The sequence below is a fragment of the Euprymna scolopes genome, chromosome 33 (assembly GCF_053919585.1).
Source record: "Euprymna scolopes isolate OS-2025 chromosome 33, ASM5391958v1, whole genome shotgun sequence".
In the NCBI taxonomy this organism is placed as follows: domain Eukaryota; kingdom Metazoa; phylum Mollusca; class Cephalopoda; order Sepiida; family Sepiolidae; genus Euprymna; species Euprymna scolopes.
In genome coordinates this window covers 63,697,554-63,723,122 of record NC_136514.1, presented here as the reverse complement: position 1 = coordinate 63,723,122, position 25,569 = coordinate 63,697,554, and the positions used below count along the sequence as shown (strand labels likewise).

Genomic DNA, 25,569 nt, shown 5'->3' with positions numbered 1-25,569 from the left:
TCAGCTTTCATGTTGAGGAATTGTACAGCAAATTGCGACGACGTGCGAACCGAAAATAAAGCATTCTTTAATTTTTCTGGTTTAGATAATGCATATTGCATTGAGATAAATTACTTATTAGATATCAAACATAAATTTAAATACATAAAAAATTAACTAAATATTGGCAACAACCTTCACCCATTAAGGCAATCAGTTTCTGTTGAAATTATTAATTCCAAAAATAAGAATACAGTTGCCTGCAAGTTATGTCAATCTATTACATTAAAAGGTGGCAAATCAGCAAAAACTTTTATGACTAATATGATAAACCATCTTAGAAATGTTTGTTCAAAAGAAGTAAAAGATGCAGATAAGAAAATGAAGCACAAAGAATATTCAAGGACAAACATTCCAGAAACAAGTGGCAGCAACTATACGAGCCTCCAGCGAAACACCAAACTACTATAAAAATTCAGTCACAAGAGATCCATTATCTGAAAAGAGAAATTATTGTTGTTGATATTCAACCATAATCTGTAACATCTGACATTAGATTTAATAGGCTTGTTGTAAAACTTGTTCAAAGTATAGCATTCCATCAAAAAAGTACTTCACTGCAAAATAATTTTCAATATATTTACAAAAGTAAAACAAAAATCAAAGGTCATTGGCTTTCAAATGACTTTGAACAGTGCAGAGCTGTGCTTATTGTTCCATTACCTGGTGCACACATAGGTGCAAGAATAAGTGAAGAATTGCACAATGTTCTGGATAAGTATAAATCTTCAAAGTTTTATTAGTCTTGTGGAAACAGGAACAAATATGGTTGCTGGTAGTAATTATCTGTATTTTTGAGATGAGGTGTTTTTATTGATTGAGATTGTTGGACTGACTTCCTCATCTTGGTTGTTATTGTCACAACGTTTCAGCCGCAAAACGGCCGAAACGTTATGACAGTAACAACCAAGATGAGGAAGTCAGTCCGACAATCTCAGTCAATGAAAACACTCAACCCTTTATTATTATTACGGTACCGTGTTCAGACTCCAGCTAGGCTCTGGGACATAGTTGCTGATTCTCTGTTTTGAATGTTACTTTTTCACTGCCTTCGTTCAGGATTGAACTCAGCACCTTTGGGTAACTGTAAACTTTGATACAACGTCTAGGACATATGTCACTAGGACAATTCTTAGTTGGTTTTTGTTAATGTTAAACCTATGTTGTTATTCAAGGTTTTCTCTCTCTATCAGAGGCGTCCAAATTGCATTCAGCTCTATGCTTGGTTTGCTCAGTAGGTTGTTATGTCCGAGCATGTGAGCTGTTTCTTTAAGTTTTCTCACTTTCCAGTGGGTCTCTCTGTTTATTATTTTTACTTCATCACATAGGGGGCAATGGTCCCCCCTCTCCATCCAGACATGGTTGGCTATACCCGATTTTTCCGTCTCCCCTTTAGTTACCGCTTTTCGGTGTTCTTCCACCCTTACTTTAAGGGAGCGGCATGTTTCACCCTTGTAAACCTTTCTGCAACTGCATGGGATGGAGTATATGCAGTTTTTGGTCATGTTCTCCTCCATGCGAGGCTTCACTCGTACCAGGTGTCGTCTGAGTGTTGACTCGCTCTTGAATACTGTCCTGATGTTGTAGGGGGCACATATTCTCTGAATCTTTTCGGAGATGCCTCGTATGTATGGTAGGCAGACCGTTGGAGGTTTTTGGGTTTCATTCTCCTCTCTTATACTATTAACACGTCTGGTGGATTATTATATAATAATTCTGCCAACAGACAAAGGCAATGCTACTGTGGTGATGGACATGTCGGAGTACTCTGAAAAAATGGCAGGCCTAATCGCAGATGGTAGCTACGGTAAAATAAAGAAGGACCCAACTTTGAAAACCGAAAGAAAGCTGTTACAAATCCTTACCAAAAACAAGGAACACATCGCTCCGATGAGATATAGACAGCTGGTCCAGCATTACAGTAAGCTACCACATATGTATGGTCTCCCCAAGATACACAAAGACGGTATTCCACTCAGACCCATAGTGAGCTGCCGAGGCTCAGCATGCCACCCACTGAGCAGGTACCTTGTAGATATAATAAACCCATTAGCAGGCAAGTCAGCAACACATGTAAAGAATTCTGCCCACTTCACGGAACTGATCAAGGGAGCACCCATTAGTACAAACCAAATGGTAAGCCTAGATGTGGTTAGCCTGTTCACTAAAGTCCCAACTAGTGAGGCACTAGCAGTAATTCAAGACAAACTAGCTGCGAACCTCTCCATAGAAGAGCGCACATGTGTACCATTGTCAAACTTAATGGAAATGCTGACATTCTGCATAGAAACAACCTACTTCAGAATGGGTACTGACCTATATCGACATGAGGAGGGACTAGCTATGGGCTCGCCATTATCATCAGTGATGGCGAACATATACATGGAATACTTCGAAGACATGGCCTTAGGTTCAGCTCCCTTAAAGCCCACCATGTGGCTAAGATACGTTGATGACACCACCTTCATACTCTAGCCCCATCAGGAAGACATCCAGGCTCTCCTAGACCATGTGAACTCAATAAGACCATCGATACAGTTCACAATGGAGAAAGAAAAAGATAACATACTGGCCTTCCTTGATATACTCATATCACGCACAGAGCATGGGTTTAAGACATCTGTATATCGCAAGCCTACCTTCACCGGACAATACCTAAACTTCAACTCCCATCACCCATACAGTATCAAACATGGAATCGCACGCTGCTTACAACATCGAGCAGAGACAATAAGTAGCGACACCATTACATACCACCAAGAAATGGTCAGGTTGAAGAATACCCTCCGTCGTAACAACTACCCCGATAGCATACTATCCACCAGACGTGTTAATAGTATAAGAGAGGAGAATGAAACCCAAAAACCTCCAACGGTCTGCCTACCATACATACGAGGCATCTCCGAAAAGATTCAGAGAATATGTGCCCCCTACAACATCAGGACAGTATTCAAGAGCGAGTCAACACTCAGACGACACCTGGTACGAGTGAAGCCTCGCATGGAGGAGAACATGACCAAAAACTGCATATACTCCATCCCATGCAGTTGCAGAAAAGTTTACAAGGGTGAAACATGCCGCCCCCTTAAAGTAAGGCTAGACAATCAAAAAGAGGGGATGACTTTTGAAAATATTGGTAAAAAAGCAACCCCTCCCTGTAGAAAAGTGCCCAGTTGAGGGTGAAGGAATTAATGTTTTTAGCCAATTTTTTTATATTTGTCATCTGAAGGGTTGAGCTTCAAAATGATACTGATCTCATGAAAATACATTGTCTTTGTTGAAAGTTTTAGGCAGACATACAAACAGGCATACATTTAAACAGACAGGTGAAATTTATATGATAGATTGTTTAGAAAACAAGTTTTTAATTATAGAAAGAAAAAGAATATTTAAAAAAAATAAATTCTTTGAAAAAGAATGACCGAAAATGAACATTGTTTTTAAATGAGTTAAAACACGCAAACCACTTATCCAGTCAAGTAAAAGAATAACTTTTATTGGGCTTGTTTTACAATCCGCAGAGGTATGAAAAAGTGGCCAAAAAACAAATATATAATTAATAAATGTTTCCAAAGGTAATTTATTCTTCTACTTACCTCGATAAATCTTTGGTGTTGTAAATGTTTATTATATTCAAAAAGCAAGTAGTGTCGAGCGTTATATGAGAAAAAGAAAAAATGACCGCAATGTCCCTTGAAGTCTCGACAATGACTTAAAGATAAAAAAATGATACAAGATAGTAGTAGAAACTCACCCGATAATTGTCACGGTAACTTGAAGCCATTAAAAATGAAATTTAATTATCCTAATTAGTTTAATGAACTTGAAAACATAATTGTAATCTGTACAAAATTTCCTTTCATTTTGTATGCTACAAGCCATATTTTATTAATAATTTCTTTGAATCGTGTCATGGGGGCCATCTTGGATTTTTCACGATGTAATGATGACAAATGATAAAGTCCATCAGAATAATATTTCGCATGATGATAAAGTCTTATCTCCCATTTTGTGTGTGCTATGTTTCTGAAACACCAACCCTGAATCTTCTTGATTTGGATTTTATTGAAAAACTTGATCTTTTCAATGTTCCCCTAAACTCAATTTTCAATTCTTTCACTATTAATGCTGCAGCAGATGCTGAAACGCATTTTAAAACATAGAAAGTTTTTCAGACAACTCTTGGATGTTGTTCTAAAGTTAAGGCGACTTTAAAACTAAAAGGCAGATGTAAAGCCAGTCTTTAGACCAAAGCATCCGGCACCATAAGCAGCTTTAGCTACAGTAACAAAAGAATTGGATCGCCTACAACAAGAAGGTGTAATCCAAATTACTCATCCTGGCAGCACCTATTGTCATTGTGAAGAAACTAATGGCAAAGTATGCCTATGTGCAGACTTCAGCACAGGACTAAATGATAGACTGAAGACATATCAGTATCCACTACTTTTACCGTAAGATCTGTTCTCAAAACTTAACGGTGGAACTTGTTTTGCAAAAGTGGACTTCGCAGATGCATATCGATAAATGGAAGTTATGAAGATTCCAAAAATCTTTTCACTATTAACACCCACAATTTAACCGCCTTTCATTTGGGGTCAAGTCAGCCCCAGCAATATTCCAACAAACTATGGATACAATGCTCACAGAATTGTCAGGAGCTTCTGCCTACATTGATGATATTATTGTTACAGGCACATTTCAAGAGGAACTTCTGCATTGTTTTACTTCCATTGCTGGATCGAATTCAGCAATATAGATTTTACTTAAGACCAGACAAATGCAAATTCTTTCAAACTTCTGTGAAATACCTTGGATTCATATTTAACAAAAATGGTCGAAAACCAGATCCGGAAAATATTCAAGCAATAAAGCATATGCCAGCTCCAAAGGATGTTACAACAATACAATCCTTTCTGGGCCTTATGGTCATTATAGTGCCTTCTTACCTGAACTGCACAAGTCATGGGAGCCTCTGAATAATCTTTTTACAAAAAGATGCCAAATGGAACTGGTCAAACACATGCAAGAATCATTTGAGAAAATCAAAACACTTCTTAGTTCTGATCTATTGCTGACAACAATCCATCATTAGACACTACTTTTGTGACGGATGCTTCAGACTATGGAGTCTGAGCAGTAATATCACATATTTTTCCTGATGGAAGCAAAAAAGCTCTTGCAAATGCATCAAAGAAGTAGAAGCCTACTGAAAGAAAGTATAGCCAAATTGAGAAAGAAACCCTAGCAATTATCTACGCAGTAAAGAAATTTCACAAAATACTATGTGGCCAGCACTTTGCTCTGATCACAGACCACAAGCTCTTAAATATTTTTGGTTTCAGGAAAGAAATTTTACTTTATACAACAAACTGCTTACAAAGATAGGCAACTATGCTTTTAGATTATGACTTTTCTATACAGCACCAACCAGACTGCAAAATTGGCCAGGCAGATGCGTTATCTAGACTCATCTCTTCCCATCAAAAAGTAGTGAAAGAAACAGTCATCGCTGCTATATCTGTGGAACCTGATATTGTCTCTGTTTGTTACCCCAGTGAGATTGCTACCTGTCGCTTCAGAGATGATTCAGGAAGCTACACCCGCAGATCCATTATTACAGAAAGTTCGATATTTTTGTCTCACAAGCTGACCAAAAACATGCATCTTCAACCATTTTTTCAAAGAAGATCTTTACTTGAGATCAATGGAACACTTCTTTTTGAAGAACATCTTGTTGTCCTATCCAAACTCCAGAACAGAGTTCTCAAGCAATTCCACTATGGACTTCAAGGAATTAATCGGATGAAAGCATTGGCATGTGACTATGTGTATTGGCCAAACATGGACAGGCAGTTAGAGGAACTTGTAAAAAGTTGTGCCAAATGTCAACTGGTTGTGAAGTCCCATCGAAAAACAACATTGCAGGCATGCCCTTTCCTAGAAATCCGTTTGTCACTACTACACATAAACTTTGCAGGACCAATTAATGGACAACATTACTTAATATTGGTTGATGCTTTCAGTAAGTGACCAGAAGTCTTACAGATGAACCATACTACATCAAATGAAACTGTAAAGAAACTACAAGAAATTTTCACCAGATTAGAAGTTCCTGAAATCTTAGTTTCAGATAATGGTACTGCATTTACCTCAGCAGAATTTTTTGACTTCTGTAAACAAAACTGTATTTAGCATCTCAGAGCTCCACCTTTCCATCCATAATCAAATGGCTAAGCTGAACGCTTTGTCGACACGTTTAAGAGAGCACTCTTTAAGTTAAAAGAGGATGGAAACAGAGATCATAGAAATATTTCTAAATAACTACAGAGCTGCTCCAAATCCAAATTGCCCAAATGGAAAGTCACCTGCTGAAGCACAGCGGAACAGAAAAATATGTTTACCAATGGATGGTATTCATCCATCATCAAATAATCTTCCCAAGAGAAACACAACCATAGAAAACCAGTTCGATCTCCCTCATGGAGCAAGGTCACGTAAATTCTTACCAAGACAACCTGTTCTAGTACTTTCTGCCATTCATGTGCTAAATACATATTCATCTTTGAGAATGATATGCCAACACCTCTATTCCTAACAATAGAAAAATGCATTGATTACTGGTGCAGACTTTCCAAATGATCTCACATTAACATCTGACTATATCAAACCAGTCCATGAAATTTGAATCTGTAACGAGTTATATATAAACCACAAAATAGACAGATATGTCATGTTCAGCCATGTAGATGCTGAGTTAAAGACAGTGGAGAGAGAAATGTAATAAAATAAGTTCATGGATAACAAATAGCATGGAGAGTAGAAAGAGGATATTGGGTCTACTTTCAGCTGAATTTATGATTCTTGCTTTCCTTATTTTATCCTTTAGTTTTTATATTCTATGAGCAATGTTTCTGACAGAGGTGAAAGAATTGCTGTTTTCTGTTTTATTATTCGCTATTTTTTTACCTTGAAGCTGCATGATATTTTTTTTAGTTCGTTACACGAAATAGCTTTATGCTTTGGATCAAGTGAAAAAAAAAAATGATATGTAGAAGTTTGAATTGGAATGTAATTGAATAATTTGGCTAAGATTTGGTAATAAATGTAAACCCAGTTGTTAAAATCAATAGTAGGTGGTGTTTTACTGTACGGTGCTGAGAGTTGGTAGGATGCAGGTTTGGTGCTTTTGCAGAATATTGGGATTTGAAACGAATGCATTTCAGGTAAAAACACTATTGCGCACTTGCATGTTACATCGAAATAAATTTAAAAAATTACACAAAATGATTCAGTAGAAGATGTGCTAGATCTAATTTTTACAAAAAATCAAACTACCGGTTCAGCATTTTGTATTTTGAAATGGTGGATTTTAATTGAAAGCAAGGGAAACAAGTCTGTTATACAAAATTAGTTGCAAAATTTTATAATTAATAAATTGTATTTTTGCTTGTAGTTATTTTTTTACTGGATCATTTTTGTAATTTTTAAAAATTTATACTAATTTTGACATGACATGTAAGAGTGTTTTTACCTAAAATACATTTGTTTCAAATCCCAATATTCTGCTGAATCACTGCAGGTTGAATGTGATTTGCATTTAAATGTTGAGAGCAAAGTTTGGATTGATCCTGGAATGATAGATTAACGACCAAGGATTTATATCGTAAACTAAGGAGTATAACTTGAGTTTTGAAAGTGAAAAGGTTAAAGTTCATGTGGAGGAAGAAGGAAACCTCCTTTTGAAACTAACCTTGGGAAAGAGAAGATCAGTAATAACTTGTGTGGTTCAGTTGAGAAATGACACTGAAGAATTAAAGAAAATTATGAATAAACGTGAACAGTGGAGGAAACTAATCGATGAAGTTCAATATAAAAGAAATACGTGGCCATTAACAGTTCTTTTTACTGATTTTTGTTTCACCAAAAGCAGAGTTGAATTTCTTTTTCTTTTTATTCTGTTTAATCTGTAATAGAAATGCATTTGTATGCATGTATGTTTTATGTTCGGCTAAAAAGAAATTCAAAACAAATTTCAAATTTGATATTGTTTTGATTAGTGTTGCTCTGGATGAATAATATCTAAAAATTAGAAAAAAAATTCTTTCTTTGAGCCTAAATTGGCACAGATTTATTTAAGGATGAGGATGTTTTCAAGCCATTTAATGTACTTATTAAAGGGAAGTAACTCTAATTTTTTAATCCAAGAGTTAATTCCCTTATGCTGTTGCATTCCTCGATGAATCTATGAAACCAGTTTATGTGTGTCCAGAGAGAGAGGAATAGGCTGGGTGCAGAAGAAAGAGCGATTAGGGAAATGATGATTAGGAACTGATCTTCTCTTGTCAAAAAGTATATTTTCTAATAGTTTCTGGTACATCCATATTCAGACTATATTCTTGGAACAATATAGTCTGAATTTGGATGAATAGATTTTAATATGCTGATGCAGAGTAATTCTTATATTTATTGGAAATTTTACTAAAATATAATTTGGATCATGGATAAACCTGAATTTCAGAAATGTGTACACACAGATGACCTGTTAAGTTTTTATTTCTGGAGTTTGATTTAAAATTTTAATAATTAATATTATTTCAATATTTGGAATGGTATCACACACATACACACACATATATAATAATGGTATCACACACATACACACACATATATAATAATGAACCCTCTCATTGCTTTCAACATATGAGTGTTTCAGAACTAAATTCAGTTTCAGTCTCTAGTGCGACTTATGTTCCGCCACAAGCAGTATATGAAAAATGGTATGACATGACAGACAATTCCTTCATTCTTTCTCTTATTTCTTGGAGCCTTTGTATTCTTCCATATTCAAATCTCATCAAAGCATTGTGACATGTTAATTGCCAGTCTTCTATCAGGAGCAATTTGCTCAAAAGTGGACAGTGGAATATGTGTTGCTGTAAGATTAGTCTAAAGTTGATCCTTTTATCTCAGCAAGGGGTGGCCAACACGTCTTTTTTCAGAATGAAACTGTCTTTACAAGAGATCTTCAAGCATTCTTTTGTTATTCATTCTGACTAAGAGCTCAGCCCAACCTAACAGAGACTTCATGAGAAATGTATCATTTTCATTGATTTTACACTTAACAAAGAGGTCAGCATTGGTAAACTTGGTTACTGATATATGTGTGTGTGTGTGTGTGTGTGTGTGTATTACTACAAATAATTAACCATTGGGTTACTCATTGAGCTTAAATAAGGAAAATGATAGAAGATAATCTAATATGTGAGTTTAACAATGCAAATTCTATTTCAAACTTAAGTGTGACAAAGCTTTTATGTTTGATTATGAAAAGAATGGAAAACAAAGGTCATTCTTTTTAGTTGTTGTGCAACTAAATTGCTTACAAAATATTTAATAACATATTTATTAATATGTATCTTTTGTTGTTACATATTAATATATTTAATATTTGAGACTAGCAGGGGAGGGGGCCTTTGCTGGGTCTTAAAATACGCTTAAATATATTTTAATTCATGCAGATTTTGTATTTATTATTACAAAGAATATTATCTATTGAATATTATATTGTAACTAATATATAGTATTGGTTTGAAAAATTTAAAAAAAAAAAAAAATTACTTGGATTCTATCAGCTAGAATTGAAACCAAAACATTTAATCTCCAGCTCCATCTCCTACCAATGTAGCTGTTGTGAGATAGGTAAGAAAGATTTAATATTAAATGAAGAAATGAATTTGGGTATGCGCAGAAAAAAGTAAAAATATGTCAGCAAGTTGAAATTAACAATTTGCATTTAAACTTGCTAATATATGTCTGTACACATTATTAATCGATCCAAACAAAGATTTTACTCGTTATAAACTATCCTTAGTGTATGATTACTATTTGCTGTTAATTTCAGTGTCATGTGATTAGTAGTTTAAGAGTTTATTCATTAAAAATTTACACACGGACAGACACACATATACATCTACTGTTTTATTTATATAGATATAAATTGAGATGTCAAAATATGTGAAGAAAGTATATCTGGATAGTGAAGCTTTTGAGGTTGTCAAGAAGTTTTGTTAACTTTATGATACCATTGGAGCAAAGGGTGGAGTAGGTGCTAGTTTGATTTCAAGAGTTAGGAATGGATGAAATAAGTTCAGGGAACATCTGCCATTACTAACCAACAGAATGTTACCATTATCGACCAATCACACCACAAACATTAAAAGATGAAGAAATATAAATAAATCAGAAAGCTGTAAACACCAGCCCAACCAGCACTAAATACCTACTAAGTCACCAAAAACACAATGTGGATCAAGGAAACGCAGACATTAAACTAGTGCAGGATAAACTTGTAAATATTTTAGATAAAGCTAAAACCTTCTTTTCAGAAAAGTTTAGAATGAAGTTGTTGATTGCATCATCATCATCATCATCGACATAACCATGTTAAAGACTAAGCAATAATGATGATGAAAGCACACAAAATAATCTTTTTTTTTTTAATACATATATTTTTGGTGTGTGTTTACAGAAATTAAAATCATTTGGTTATTAAAATTTTCTTTTTTTTTTTTTTTTTTTAGCTGGAATGAATGGTTGACAATACCTGTGAAATATAGTGATCTCCCACGGAATGCTATGCTTGCTCTGACAGTCTGGGATCTCTACGGGACCAACAAATCCATTCCTGTAGGAGGAACGGTCATCAACCTCTTTGGGAAACGAGGGTGAGCCTTTTCTTCTTTTATTACAAGTTCCATCATAAATTGAATTTACATTAAAAAAAAAAGAAAAAAAAAGAGACCATATGTCAGTCATAAGACTGCATACCTCTGCCTGGTAATGTAAGGATGTGCCGAAGTTTTATCTGAACTTCATATGAATTATGGAATAAAGTTATTCGATGAAAACATTAACTCAAAAACTACTTATCTGATCCAGCTGAAATTGTGTATGGTGGTTAATGTTATCAAAGTGGATTAGATCCATACATTAAATTTGAAAAAAAAACAAAAAAAAAAAAACTTTTGTCAACTTGAGATGTGAGACTTCATTGGTTACAATATGGGCCAAGTAGTGAATCTGTACAATAAACAGAAAGTCAGTGCCAAAAATATGACTATCAAACATAATTAATATTTTGACAGCTTGGTGATGTGGCTGTACACAAACGAACAAACTTGGTCAAAAACATAATCTTGTCAGAGGTATATACCTGGAGTTTTTAATTATTTGTTTGAATCTTGAATCATAATTTCCATTGTTTTTGGACTATTGTCCTCATTAATGTTGAAATTTCTTTGACATTCCGGTTGATATACTCTCTTCAGGTTGATGGGGTAGTGTTTACATGCCGGGGCCTAGAAACAAACTGGATGGCCAAATAGTTTTATGTAAATATGAAAACTGATTGAAAAGGAAATAAAATGCAAAACCAGCACACTAATTAATAAATTGAAACAAAATAAAAAATGAAAATATTATGTAATCAAAAAAACTTTTTTTAAACAAGTCTTTTGTAATTATTATTCAAAATTTAATTGATTGAAGTTTGAAAATGTTTCAAAAAAGTATACTAGAAAGTATGGTGCTAATATATTACAGCAGTACCAATTTGAAAGACAAATTTTGGGCACAAAAAAACTACACAATTCCCTCTAACAGATTAACAAAATAATTTTGCAAAATATGTTTAAAAAAAAGGGGAAAAAAATGAATACTGCAAACTATTTTTATTTTTTTAATAAAATAATTTCTTTTGAATAAAATATTTTTTTCAATAATTGCACAACACTTTCATTAGTGTGCTGGTTTTGTATTGCATTTTGCTTTCAGTCAGTTTTCATTTTTACATAAAACTCTATTTCGCCATCTATTTTGTTTCTATGCCCAGACATATAAACATTGCCAGTCGATGATTTGTGTACAGTGATATTTTTCCAGTATTTAATCTAAATGATACATAATATTTAGAACAAGTATATTATTTGGATTATTCAGACATATGTTTTCATTTTGGATGTTGTTTTCACAATGTTTTAGTTGATGTAATCTCCGACCTTCTTCAGGTGCATTGATCAAAATGTGTGAATAACGCCCAAGATAAAAACGGTAGTCGACTAATCCAAATAATATAAATTATCAATTCTTATTGCAAAAATTCCAAGACATAATGTTGATATTATCTTAGTGTTTGTATGCACTGATAATTTTTATACTTACAATTGAGAACCCACATTTAAGTATATACTAACATTCCCAATAAAAGAACGTATGTCATTTTTAAATGTTCTGAAAAAAAAAATTGTACATGAATTTACCTAAAAAAGCTTGGCAGGCACATTGGCTAAAAATGGTAAAATTATAAATAACCATGTTGCTGAAAACAAATGTAAAATAGTGCCAGACAAGGTAAATGATGACGCCCCCACCCCCTTCATAATCATATTCAATTTAACATCCATTTTACATGTTGGCATATGTTGAACAGTTTTTAGAAATTCACTTCCAAACTAGGTCTTTACTTATTCTTTTTTTTTTCTCTCAAATCTATCCTTTTCACCACTTCCTTCTATGTTTTCTTTGACCTCCCCCTGGTAACTAACCCTGCTATCTCAATTGTTGTACATTTACTAATCAAAGCATTCTCACCAAATTTTTTTAATGTGATCATACCATACAAGGTCTCTTGTTCTGCACACATCTTCCTTTAATGTCCAGATTTAATTTATCTTCTGAAGTCATCAAATAAAACTTATAAATTTCCATTTTTCATGGATTTCTGTTTTCATCCATAAAAACTAGAAAAAATGTTTTTCAATGGCTGCATTGTGTATTTTTTCACAATTGTTTCAGCTTATAGAAAAGCTATCAATTATCAGGATGCCACATGTCTGTGGTGCCATGTTGGATTTTTCCTTTATTCTCTTGTGTGATGATGAATTACGTCATTTCATTAAATTATGCCCCTATTACAATGAGGAGGTGATTATTTGTGACTATCATTCTTGTATTAACTGTTCAACCTTTCATGATTCGTTTATTTTATTTTCAAAAGTTCTAAAAATAGCAACAATGGATTTCATTTGAAGATTTATGAAGCTTCATTAATTGGCAAGATCGGTTAAACTTTTGAACTAAATTAATCATGCACTCTTTTAATGCACATTCTTTTATGACAAAAAATTAAATTTTGGTACTAGTTACATTAAAATGATATTAGAAAAGATTTTTAAATGAAAGTATAGGTTCTTGTTTAGAATTCCCCCACATTAAAAATACAAAAATAAAAAAAACTCTATATGATGTACATACCTGTGAAAAAACGAAAATATCATATTCCAAAAATTAAGTAGTTTTATAAAAAACAATTAATTGGAATTCATAGGCGTTACAACATAAATTTTACAAGTTTTGAATTATTGTTGAGTTATCTCACTTGTTTGACAATCATTCTTTTGGATTCTCATAAATTTTTATTTTCTTATTTAAAAATTAAACTACTTGACCAATTTATGTGATTTTTGGAAAATGATATACATATGTATATACATCGTTCAGATTTTTCTTTATTTTTGTTTTTTAATATATGGAGAATTCTGGGCAAAAATCAAAATATGTCAGAAATATGCATTTATTGATGCTAAAAATAAAAATCGTTATAATTGATTGTAGTTATAGCTAAATATAGCATGGTGCTGTTATCAGCAAATATACCCATCTCGGAGACACTTTTATTAGGGAGGCTGTTTATGAATATACAGAATAGTAAAGGTCCAAGGATCGACCCCTGAGCTACACTCATATTTATATCATGTTTGGATGTACAACCATTCAGGGCAATCTAAGTTTTCCACTGTCTTGGAAGGATCTGATTGTACTAAGTATTTGTCCAGTAAGAGTTTCCAATTTGACAACTCCCACATCAAACTCCAACTCCTATTCCATTGCTGCAACGTTGCATCCAGGTGCCTGTTTTACAAGTATTTTAGTGAAATGTGCTCTGACAAACTCATTGCACTTGTGCCCCTTTCACATAAATACTCTCAACTAATCCAAGAAGCAACAAAATCTCACCCCTTCACTGTAGAGATCCTAAGATGCTGAAAAACCTTCTAATCTTCTTCCCCTGAACTGCTAAACTTTGGAATTCCCTCCCGGTTTCTTGCTTCCCTAACTGTGGCACTGTGCCTTGTTTGGGATGAATAAGAGCAAGAAAAAAAAAGTTTATCATTTGTACATTACCATCAAAATAAGTTATTGTTAATTAAATTAATAACACAATATAATATTTTCACATTCTGTGTGTATATATATATATATATATATATATATATATATATATATATATAAACGATTAAGAAAAATCTTTTGAAGAATTAGTTTGCATGAAACATTTCATAAAAAAGTTAATGTTTGTTGTTAATTTGGAATTGCATTGTCTCATTTTTGCAATAGTTTTGTTGATATTAACAACAATTAATTACAATTAATTAATAAAATGGATAAATGACTAAGACACCTAAAGTTAAACTATCAGTGTTCATTATGAGCAAGGTATAAGTGAGAAAGGGAAGGGAGGGAGAGGATGCTTATTTCTTCCTCACTCTCTCTCTCTTCCCCTCTTTTTGCAATTGTTACATTTTCTATGAAAAATAATGTTTTTTTTTTAAATAGTGTTGTAGACCCGTTCTAGGGGTCACAAATGAAAGAAACCACAAGTAGTATAAAGTGTATAAAATATAATATGTAGTTATCATAAAGAATACAGGAGCCACTAAAATGGTATGAGAGGAACGTGTTCGTAGCATGCGGTTAAACATGGTATGAATGTCTCCCTTTAGTCTCTGAAACCAGAGGTATTCATAGGACTGGTTGATTCCACTTAGTTCTCAAATAGAGGTGATTTGTACCTCACAACACCCCTCTTCCGAGCTTTTCATTCCCCTGGGATGATCGTATAGCTCTTTTTCCTGGGGTTGATCTCTACTAGGTTGGTCATTTTCCTTTTCCTGGAGGACCAGCGTTGTCCGGCTGCTTGTGGTGTTACTAAGTCAAACGTGTCATATATCTGGTCCATTAATTCTTCTTGTTCAGCAGGCGGTTGTCTTTTGTCATCAGTTATACGTTTCCGAATTTGGTTTAAATGTTTCTTGTGTGTAAATCTTGGACCTTTGATAATGTAGACCATCCGCCCGATCCTTTTCTAGACCTTTCCTAGTTCCCACATCGTGCTATTATTTTTGTGTACCTGAAAAAATACCTTTTCACCAGGTAAATACCTCTTTTTAGGAACTATAGTATTTGACGATTTCACCTGTTTTGATAAAAGTTTCTCGAAGACTGGCCTAATTTTCCTTGCGAACATTAACTCTGCCGGCGACATCTTCGATGGAGTCCTTTCATTTGGCATTGTTGGGCTTTTACATCGAAATACTTCAGGCCATTTTGAAAAACTGTCTACCACTATTAAATAATAGTTTCCATCCAGTGGGCCTGCATAAGCGTGTATTCTTTGCCATGGGTGGTCCGCTTTAGGCCACGGGCTAAATTGTATTGGGGGCGCTTTTGCAGCCAATGCGCATCCCTTACTCGACTTTACCGTGCTTTCTATATCAATGTTCATATTCTTCCAGTAAATGTAGGATCTCATGAGGCTCTTCATTCGCGTAACCCCAAGGTGCCCCATATGAAAATCCTTTAGAATTTTCTTTAGTAGTGTAACTGGGATTAATACTCTTTCTTGGTACAACAGTACTTCATTGCACATAGAATAAGCTTCTGCCACCGATTCATCCGATTGAATTTTCTGTTTCGTTTCTTTGATGAAACTATCTTCTTCAGCCTCCCTTATTATATCTTCCAAAGTCACTGGTAGTTCCTTCATAGTATTTGTGTATAGTCCTTTTCACATTGTAGTGACGCTATTACTGTGTTTTCTAGCGGTTCCCTTGATTTCGGGATTAATCGCGACAGTACATCTGCATGACTTCGCAGATGTATGAAATTCCATACTGAAATCGTAATTCAGTAGAATGGTCCCCCATCTTTGCAGTCTGTTGGCTGTGTAAGTTGGCAGACCTTTTTTAGAGCCAAAGATGTTTATAAGCGGCTTATGGTCAGATTGCAATTTAAACTTACGACCGTGTAAAAATCGGTGGAATTTTGTAACACCGAATGCTTCCTTTTCGATTTGGGAGTAATTATTTTCAGCAGGAATTAAAGTTCTTGACGCATGGCCTATCGGCTTAGTGGACCCACCAGAATGTAGAATGTACGCCCCGATCCCATAAGAACTTGCGTCAGTTGTGACAATAATCTCTTGTTCTGGATTGAAATGAGTTAGGGATAAACCTGACATTAATACATCTTTTAATTTCTTAAATGCTGCCTGGCACTCAGGCGTCCAGTTACATTTTTGTCATTTTTAATAGTACATTCAATGGCGCACGCAATTCATGCATGTTCTTAATGAACGTTTGATAATAGTTCGCAAGCCCTAAAAAACTCTGCAATGTAGTTACTTTATAGGGTTCTTGCATGTCTTTTATAGCTGTGGACCTGTCTGGATCGGGTTTCCTCCCGTCTTTATCTATTATATGACCCAGGTATTTAATTCGTTCCAAAAAAAATCGCATTTTTCTTCCTTCAATGTGAAGCCGTATTCTTTTATTCTGTCAAACACTTGAATTCATGATCTCTATGTTGTTCAACATTTTGACTACGCATAAGAATATCGGCCAGATAGTCTATTGCGAAATCCAAACCGCTTAGCAAAGTATCAATTACCTGTTGAAAAATTGCAGGTGCTACGTTTATACCAAATGCTAATCTATTGAATTTATAAAGTCCTTTGTGCGTTGAAGTACACAAAAGTTTTGAGCTATCTTCCTTATTGAGTATTGAGCAAATACTGATATTTGTAGGTACGCCTCGCTTAAGTCTATTTTGGAAAAATATTTTCCACCATTTAACTTTGCGAATATTTCGTCTGGGTTTGGTAGCAAGTAGTGATGGTCCTTGAGCACCGTATTCAATCTGGTCAAAAAGTCTGTGCATATCCTAATCTCTTTAGAGTTTTTTTTTCATGTATACAGTGGGGCTGCCCACTCACTAGTTAATAGAGGTTAAAATCCCAGTGTTAACTAGTCTTTCCAATTCTTTTTCAATTTTTTCCCTCAAAGTAAACGGTACGCTCCGTGGCTTTTTGAATATTGCTTTTGCTTCATCCTACAATTTGAATCTCGCGTTTATTTTTGTACAGCATTCAAGCTTTTCAGAGAAAACACATGGGAAAGATTTTTTTGAGATCCTTTTTGAGTTTAACGGCTTCAGCCGTTAGGTTTTTGACTTGGTGAAAAAAATCTCTCATTGGCGAGTCCCATAATTCAAATTCCTGAATCCAATTGGTCCCGAATAAGTTTGTTGCGTTCCTTAGAATGAACACTTTTATCTTTTTTGCTGTTCTTTTTAGCGACACATTAATAACTAGCTCACCCTCAAAATTTATTTTTTCATCAGTTACCGATCTTACGACTTTATTCGTCTTTTTCATCGTGGACTTTCCTATTCTCTTCCATGTGTGAAAATTTATAATTGATAAATCTGACCCTGAATCGAGTTGCAGTTTTACTTCTTTATTTCTGATTTTCACCGTAACATACTTCCTTATGTTCTCTGTTGGTGAAGGGTCCATTTTTGCAGTTTTTACGTAGCTCTTTTTTGCTACTTTTGCTCTGCAATATGAGGCTTTGTGCCCTGCTCGCTTGCATCGCTCACGTGTTATTTTCCTTTGGTACTGACACGCATTGTACCCATGAGTTAAGGTGAGTGATACCTGCTTCCTCTATCATTTGGGAATCTTGCTTCATTGCCACGAACTGCTGACAATCTTCAGCGAGTTTCTGAAGTGTCAAATCGGGTTCTAATTCCAGTTTATTTAGAGCACAATGTCTTATATCAGCATCTTTTGTGACTATCAAACCTTGTGTGAATATTAAGCACTTGAAAGTGCCCGCCGTTAATGACGACAATTTGAAATCGTCACAGTGCTTATTAACTATAGACGCAAAGTCGTAAAGTCCTGATTCTCTTTACGTGTGAGATTTATGTGAGAAGATATCTCACTACTGATGCAATTCTCTATCTATATAAAAGCCAAGTACGTCCAAGGATGGAATACTGCTGCCATATTGGGGCAGGAGCTGCTAAAAACAGCCTATCCTGCCTTGACAGAGTACAAAATAGACTTTGTGGCTTAGTGGGGATGCCCTTTTCTCTACCCTGCAACCTCTCTCCCACAGAAGAGACGTTGCGAGCCTATCCTTGTTTTATTGTTATTTCTATGGCAGGTGCTCGTCTGAACTCCAATCGCTGGTCCCCCCTCACCAATCTTTCACAAAAAACACCCGTCTAGCTGAATCCACTGTGAAAAATTTCCCCCACTCTTTATCTGTGCCTAAACCAAAACGTGGATTCCATGAACAAAGCTTCTTTCTTAGAACTGCATGCCTGTGGAACTCTGTTCCGTCTGCCTGCTTCCCACCTGACTATAACTTGGATGTCTTCAAGTCCAACGTTAACAAATTCCTAATGAACCGCCTCCTTAAGTAAACACTTCATCAAATCTCCACACTAACGTACTGTACTTGCAATAACCCTCATCCCTGAGTGGCTTCCAGGCCTTGATAAGTGGTGACCACCGTGTAAAAAAAAAAGAAAATGCATTTCCATCTTTTATGAAAAAGGCTTCTTTTTGGACAGTATAACTACATTAATAGTTTGACTGCCTTGTCAAATGACAATTTGTTGGTTTTTCTTGGTAAAATATAGTCCACGAATTTGTTATGTTCGGATGTACCTAACTTCCGTAGCAATAAACAAACCTTCTTTTGATCCGTCCATGCACTGCAATCAATTTTAAAAAGGTCTTCAAATCTTCTGAAATATGTCTCAAACGTTAGGTCTTCCTCAGGAACATAGTGAAATGTATCAATAGCTGACCAGATCGCATTTTTCTGATTTCTTCTCTGCTGTCCTTATTCACTAAAACTTGTGTTATCAAATCCATTTTTTTTTATCTGACTGGTTTTGTTGCTCTAAATGTAATTTTTTCAATTCCAATATTTGTTCATTCATTTCTTTCCTATCTCTTGCCTGTTTTTCCTCAAAGAATTTTATTAAGTTTAATTTAATCGGATTAAAATCCGCCATCTTTTTTAATTTGTGCAAATACTCGCTTTAGCCAATAAAATAAAATATATCATTTACTTTTGCAGGAGTTTTTTTCTTTTTCCAACGCTAATGCCTTTTAACCATAAGACGTATTAGCAAGACATGCTTTTTAGAACAACAAAGTTTTTTTATACTTACTGAAAACTTGGTCTCGTTAATTCAGTAATAATTATTCTCCACGCAATTCGTCTTATGAGTTCTGTTTCAGCTCATAGTTTACATTTTAGTAGCTTTTTTTAACAGCAAGATAAGCTTTTTTACAACGTCTTTGTAAAATCCTTTTTTTGGCAAGAATTGTTGTCCTTTTTTCTAAGTGTTCTTTATCCCGTATTTATGGATTTTTATGCTTGAATGTTGTTTTTTTTTTCCCAACGTAGACAAGTAGTTTTTCCCATTCTTCACCAAACTTTTGAAGTTTAGAATTTTTCCCAAGTGTAGGAAAAAATTATTTTGAATATCCGCGTGCGTCTTTTTTCTTGAATCCTTTTGGTCATCAAATGTTGTCTTCCAATGGCTGTTTTTTTTTTGTTTTTTTAGAGTGAATTCGTTGCCCGAATATTCGTCATTCAATTGTTGTTAGCAATTATTGTAGATTGATCCAGGAAGTTCTGGAATTGTTCTCGTCAGCCTGTTGTTGTAGACCCGTGCTAGGGGTCACAAATGAAAGAAACCACAAGTAGTGTAAAGTGTATAAATATAATATGTATTTATCATAAAGAATACAGGAGCCACTAAAGTAGTATGAGAGGAACGTGTTCGTAGTATGCGGTTAAACATGGTATGAATGCCTCCCTTTACAATCTGAAGCCAGTGGTATTCATAAGACTGGTTGATTCCACTTAGTTCTCAAATAGAGGTGATTTGTACCTCACAACAAATAGTTAAATAAATGCCTAATTTGTTAAGTTTAATAATAAACTTATTGTTTAATGTTTAAAAACCCTTTTCTCTATTTTCATTGATAAATGAAAACAAAAGTTTAATAGCACTGATCTGTTCATGTTACGAAAAAAAAATTAATATTTTGGTATAATTGGAAATTAAAATCCTCTTAATCATTCCTCCTTCCTAATAATGACAATAATAATAAAATAAAATAAATAATGAGGAAATATATGATTGATTAGAATCCCAAATTCAGTACTTGGAAATGAGTTAGTAATAATAATCTATAAATGTCACAGTAATAATGATGATATTTTAAGTATGACAAGCATAAAAATCACAGCAAAGAAAAATACAAAACTTACAAATGCGATAACACAGTAGATGAATAAAGAATTACATAAAAAACATTTTGTATGAACAATCATAATAAAACAAAACAAAAAATGAAACAAAATAAAGACATCTAAAAAAATGAGACATATTAGATGCATAATAATAATAATAATAATAATAATAATAATAATAATAATAATAATCCATAAATATCAAACTAATGGTTATAATAATATTGTATGTAGAAGAATAATAAGATAGGAAAAATAATCTTATGAAAAGTGTTTTAATATTGGAAATTTATTTCTGATAGTAAAACAGTTATGTTATGTATTGAACTGTTTTGTTGTTGTTGTTGTTGTTAATGCTATTGTTTGCACAGATGTTACTAAACAAATGATTATTTAGTCTGCAGAAGGATGGGAATAAACAAAGAATGCCATAAAGTGACAAATGAAACTTGTACAGGATTTGATCCTGTACCTCAGAAGAGCAACCATCTTATATGGGTGTCATCTTAAACCACTTGGTAATGAACCATATAGGGAAAGAACACCAAAATTGTACAAATAATTAATCTCCTAAGCTTTGTGATAAGTCTTCGTTTACAATTTTATGTTAAACCTGTTTCTTTGTGTTTTCCACTTTCTGTTTCTGGAAGTCTGGCTGGTATATAATGAGAAAAAGTTCCTTTCTGATTAATATTTACAGCTTAATTTTAAAATTCCACACAGTCTCCACTTTGAAAGTATATTTAAAAAGTTAACATGAAACATAGTCTTTACTTTTAAATGTTCTTTTAAATATCTTGTAATAAAATACATTTTTTAATTTTAAATTAAAAACAATAATATTTTTCATGGAAATTAGATAAACATTTTAATGCAAATACAAAAATTATATATATATTAGATGATATTTAAAAAAAAAACATTTTAAAGTGAGGATTATTTTTATGTAAATTTAAAAAATGTTTTTATATAAAACCATTCTGCAAAAAAAAAAATTTTTCAAAGTAAAAACTAAAAAAATATATTTTGATTATAACATAATTTATTAAAAATAAAACCATTCTGATAAAGAAATATTTCAAAGTAAAGATTTATATTTTTATGTAGATTTTAAAATTAAACTGGAATTATGTAAGTATTAAGGGACTCTTCCTTGGTATAACACAAACAAGATTTAGCAAGGTTTCCTCAAAACAGAAATCAAAAAGGAACAGTTTTATTTAACATAACTCCATTTTATTACCATTCTAAACACATCAGCATCAAAATATAATGAACATTTTCATATGGATTTATTGTGGAAATACTTATTTCTTCCAACTAGATGTATGTATTGTGCTATATAGCATAACATATGCATCAGTTATAATATTCTGATAATGTGTTTATTTTATTAAATAATGAAAAGTTATTGAATGCTTGCCAGATGTCTCGTTTCAAATTATTTCCTTTGAAAACAACTAAAAGTGATTTTGACAGGTGTTAACAGTTGATTACATGTTAACTTTTTTTTCTGTTGGTGGTGGAAATTGAGTTAAAATCTTTACATCAGCATCTCTCTCTCTCTTTCTCTCTCTAATATATATATATATTAATCCCAACCAAATAAAAAAGCTTGATACAACCAAAATAGGAAATAGAGCTTGTCACAAAAGAATGCAATTATAAATTCTAAAGAAATATTAAGATTTCCTTAATCCGTGAAGTTTCAAAAAATGCATCTTTTCGTCCTTTCTTTTGATGAAAAGATGCATTTTTTGAAACTGCATGGATTAAGGAAATCTTAATATCTCTTTTTGAGTATCTTGTAAAACAATAAATTCTTGTAAATTATTATTTACAGTCTTTGTGTTTTTTATCTGTCTGTCTGATATATATAAAATAAAAATTACAATTAAATTTACCAAAATGATCCAAGATGGGAAAATTAAAGTATAATATAAATATTAAAGAATTAATATTTATAAAGTTATCTCAGCCAGATGTGAAAGCTCAATAAAACCAAATAGGAGATAGAGCTTATAATACGATCAAACAGTTAATAAAACATGTTAAAAAACACTTTGAAAAAGAGTTAAAAACATATTTAATCTGAAAAGAAAACACTTGATAAGTGGATAGTCCTTAATCTGCAGAGTTTCGAAGAAATACTTTCCTTCTCATCAGAGGGTAGGAATTAGCAAAATGAAGGATCGGATTTTGCATGCAAAAGTATTTGATGAAGCAACGAGTAAGTCAAAGATCTTACTTGATAACAAAAAAGTGAAGCAGAGGGAATATGGTGAAGAAAAAGGTGATTACACGTGAATGGATAGTCTGGTGGAAGATAAATAATCCAGTGACAGTAATTCAATTAACTTTCTTGAAGTTATATATTTGGATTTTACCGTCACTGGATTATTTATCTTCCACCAGACTATCCATTCACTTTTTCTTGTTAAATGTTAAATTGTTACAAGAATAAAACAAAAATTGTTACAAGAATAAAACAAAAATTGTTACAAGAATAAAACAAAAATTGTTACAAGAATAAAACAAAAATTGTTACAAGAATAAAACAAAATTGTTACAAGAATAAAACAAAAGTTGTTACAAGAATAAAACAAAATTGTTACAAGAATAAAAAAAAAATTGTTATAAGAATAAAACAAAATTGTTACAAGAATAAAACAAAATTGTTACAAGAATAAAACAAAAATTGTTATAAGAATAAAACAAAATTGTTACAAGAATAAAACAAAAATTGTTACAAGAATAAAACAAAAATTGTTACAAGAATAAAACAAAAATTGTTACAAGAATAAAACAAAATTGTTACAAGAATAAAACAAAAGTTGTTACAAGAATAAAACAAAAATTGTTACAAGAATAAAAAAAAAATTGTTATAAGAATAAAACAAAATTGTTACAAGAATAAAACAAAATTGTTACAAGAATAAAAAAAAATTGTTATAAGAATAAAACAAAATTGTTACAAGAATAAAACAAAAGTTGTTACAAGAATAAAACAAAAATTGTTACAAGAATAAAAAAAAAATTGTTATAAGAATAAAACAAAATTGTTACAAGAATAAAACAAAATTGTTACAAGAATAAAACAAAAATTGTTATAAGAATAAAACAAAATTGTTACAAGAATAAAACAAAAATTGTTACAAGAATAAAACAAAAATTGTTACAAGAATAAAACAAAAATTGTTACAAGAATAAAACAAAATTGTTACAAGAATAAAACAAAAGTTGTTACAAGAATAAAACAAAAATTGTTACAAGAATAAAAAAAAAATTGTTATAAGAATAAAACAAAATTGTTACAAGAATAAAACAAAATTGTTACAAGAATAAAACAAAATTGTTACAAGAATAAAACAAAAATTGTTACAAGAATAAAAAAAAATTGTTACGGTAAGTTGTTGTTTCTTTTTTATTTATGTTATATGTATTTCTTTTTTTTGGTGATTTTATTATTTTTAAATGTTTTCTTCAGTATTCTTTTTACGTAACGTTGTTATGCTTTGATAATCGGCGACAATCAGCAAAAGCCCACGTTCCAAACAAAGTCGAGTGGTCAGTCAGTTATGTCTGGTCCAAATTCTGCACAAGTACCCAATTTTTTCAAGTTGTAGAACAAAATAAGAGAAGGATGATAGAGCTTGAAAGAGAGATGATAAAGTTTACAAAGAAAAATGCTACACACACTTTTTAGTTATTTTCTTGTCCATCGCCCAGACAACACTAGATAACCATGCTCATCTATTATGAAATAGTGTGTAAAATTCTTGCATATGTCTGTGTGTGTGTTTCTCACAACTAAGTGACTTACATGTTATTATTTTCTTTTATTATTAATTGATTCTTTTGTATTTATGTTGAATAAGGGCTGTGTTATCGTCAGTTTTCTGAGTTGTTTATGTACAAGGTACCAAACGAAAGTTTTGTGATTTTTATGCAAGAGCCGGCCAATATTTTCAATGAAAAATATATTTTTGTTATGAAGATAATTCAATGAAAAATTAATTGAAAAAATGAAAAACAATATTGTTTTTAACAAAGAAAATACCATGAATAATTATTGGACCATTTTTACAAAACTTTAAGAAAATTAAAATTGTAGATCATGTATATCTTGATGGAATTAAACAAAAAACATTCATTGTAAGGTTAGTTTCATGAATAAATATTTATTTTTTGAATAACGAACAATTAATAGCAAATAAAAATTATGATATTTTTCTTTTTTATAATTTTTTTTTTCAAATCAAGATAAATATTTTGTTTTTTAATAATAGACTAACAACAGCAAATGACTTTTTTACTTAAATGATGTTTGCTGCTACCATGTCATTGGCCCAGCATTTTGGTACATTTTAAGATTTTATGAAAATTACCTGGAAAATTCTGACAATAGCACGGTCCTTATTCTGCATAACTATCTAAAAATACAATAACATAAAAAAAATATGAAAGCCAATTGTAAAACAATCTTATTAAAAAAAAAATAATGAAGTGAAATGAGTTTACCAGAGAACATAATTAATATTCATTCTTTTCTTTCCTTTATGCACTCCAAAGAATAAGTATATTCCGTCTCTTTTGTGACATTCGCTGCTGGGTATGTATATACTTGATACATACGAACTCGGGAAGGACCGATCAGCGAATGCGCTAAGCTATGGTTCTCCCTTCTAGAATCCAAAGCGCGCTGAGGTTAGATGGGATAATGTTTCCCTTGTGATATTTTATATACATCAAATAACAAAGAGAAGAAAAAAAAACAACAAACAGCGGATTATGTTTCAATTCCAAAAATCACGGGTGCATTACGTGCGACTCTTCCTTTATTACTAAATATAAAAATATCTGGAGGGGGAGATTCTCTTGGTTGTTGTTTTTTTTTTAATAATAAAAAAATGAAATGTCACTTTACTCATTATATATATATGTATGCCAATTCAACATATTGCTGTTGAAATAATAACCAATCATTCGCACGTTAACTCGGAATTTGATTCCTTCTCTTTTCTTTTTTTTTATATTTTAAAATGCCAATTCAATATACTGATGT

At 32.5% G+C, this 25,569-nt stretch overlaps 1 protein-coding gene across 1 annotated transcript in view; it reads left to right on the top strand.

Annotated features, from left to right (window-relative positions):
* The window catches only part of LOC145258266 (phosphatidylinositol 3-kinase catalytic subunit type 3-like), a 166,137-nt gene that overhangs the window by 22,539 nt on the left and 118,029 nt on the right, over positions 1 to 25,569 (top strand). Inside the window, exon 3 of the mRNA XM_080116253.1 lies at positions 10,623 to 10,766. Within this exon, the coding sequence (XP_079972379.1) occupies positions 10,623 to 10,766 (144 nt within the window). The remainder of the gene's footprint in view (positions 1 to 10,622; positions 10,767 to 25,569) is intronic.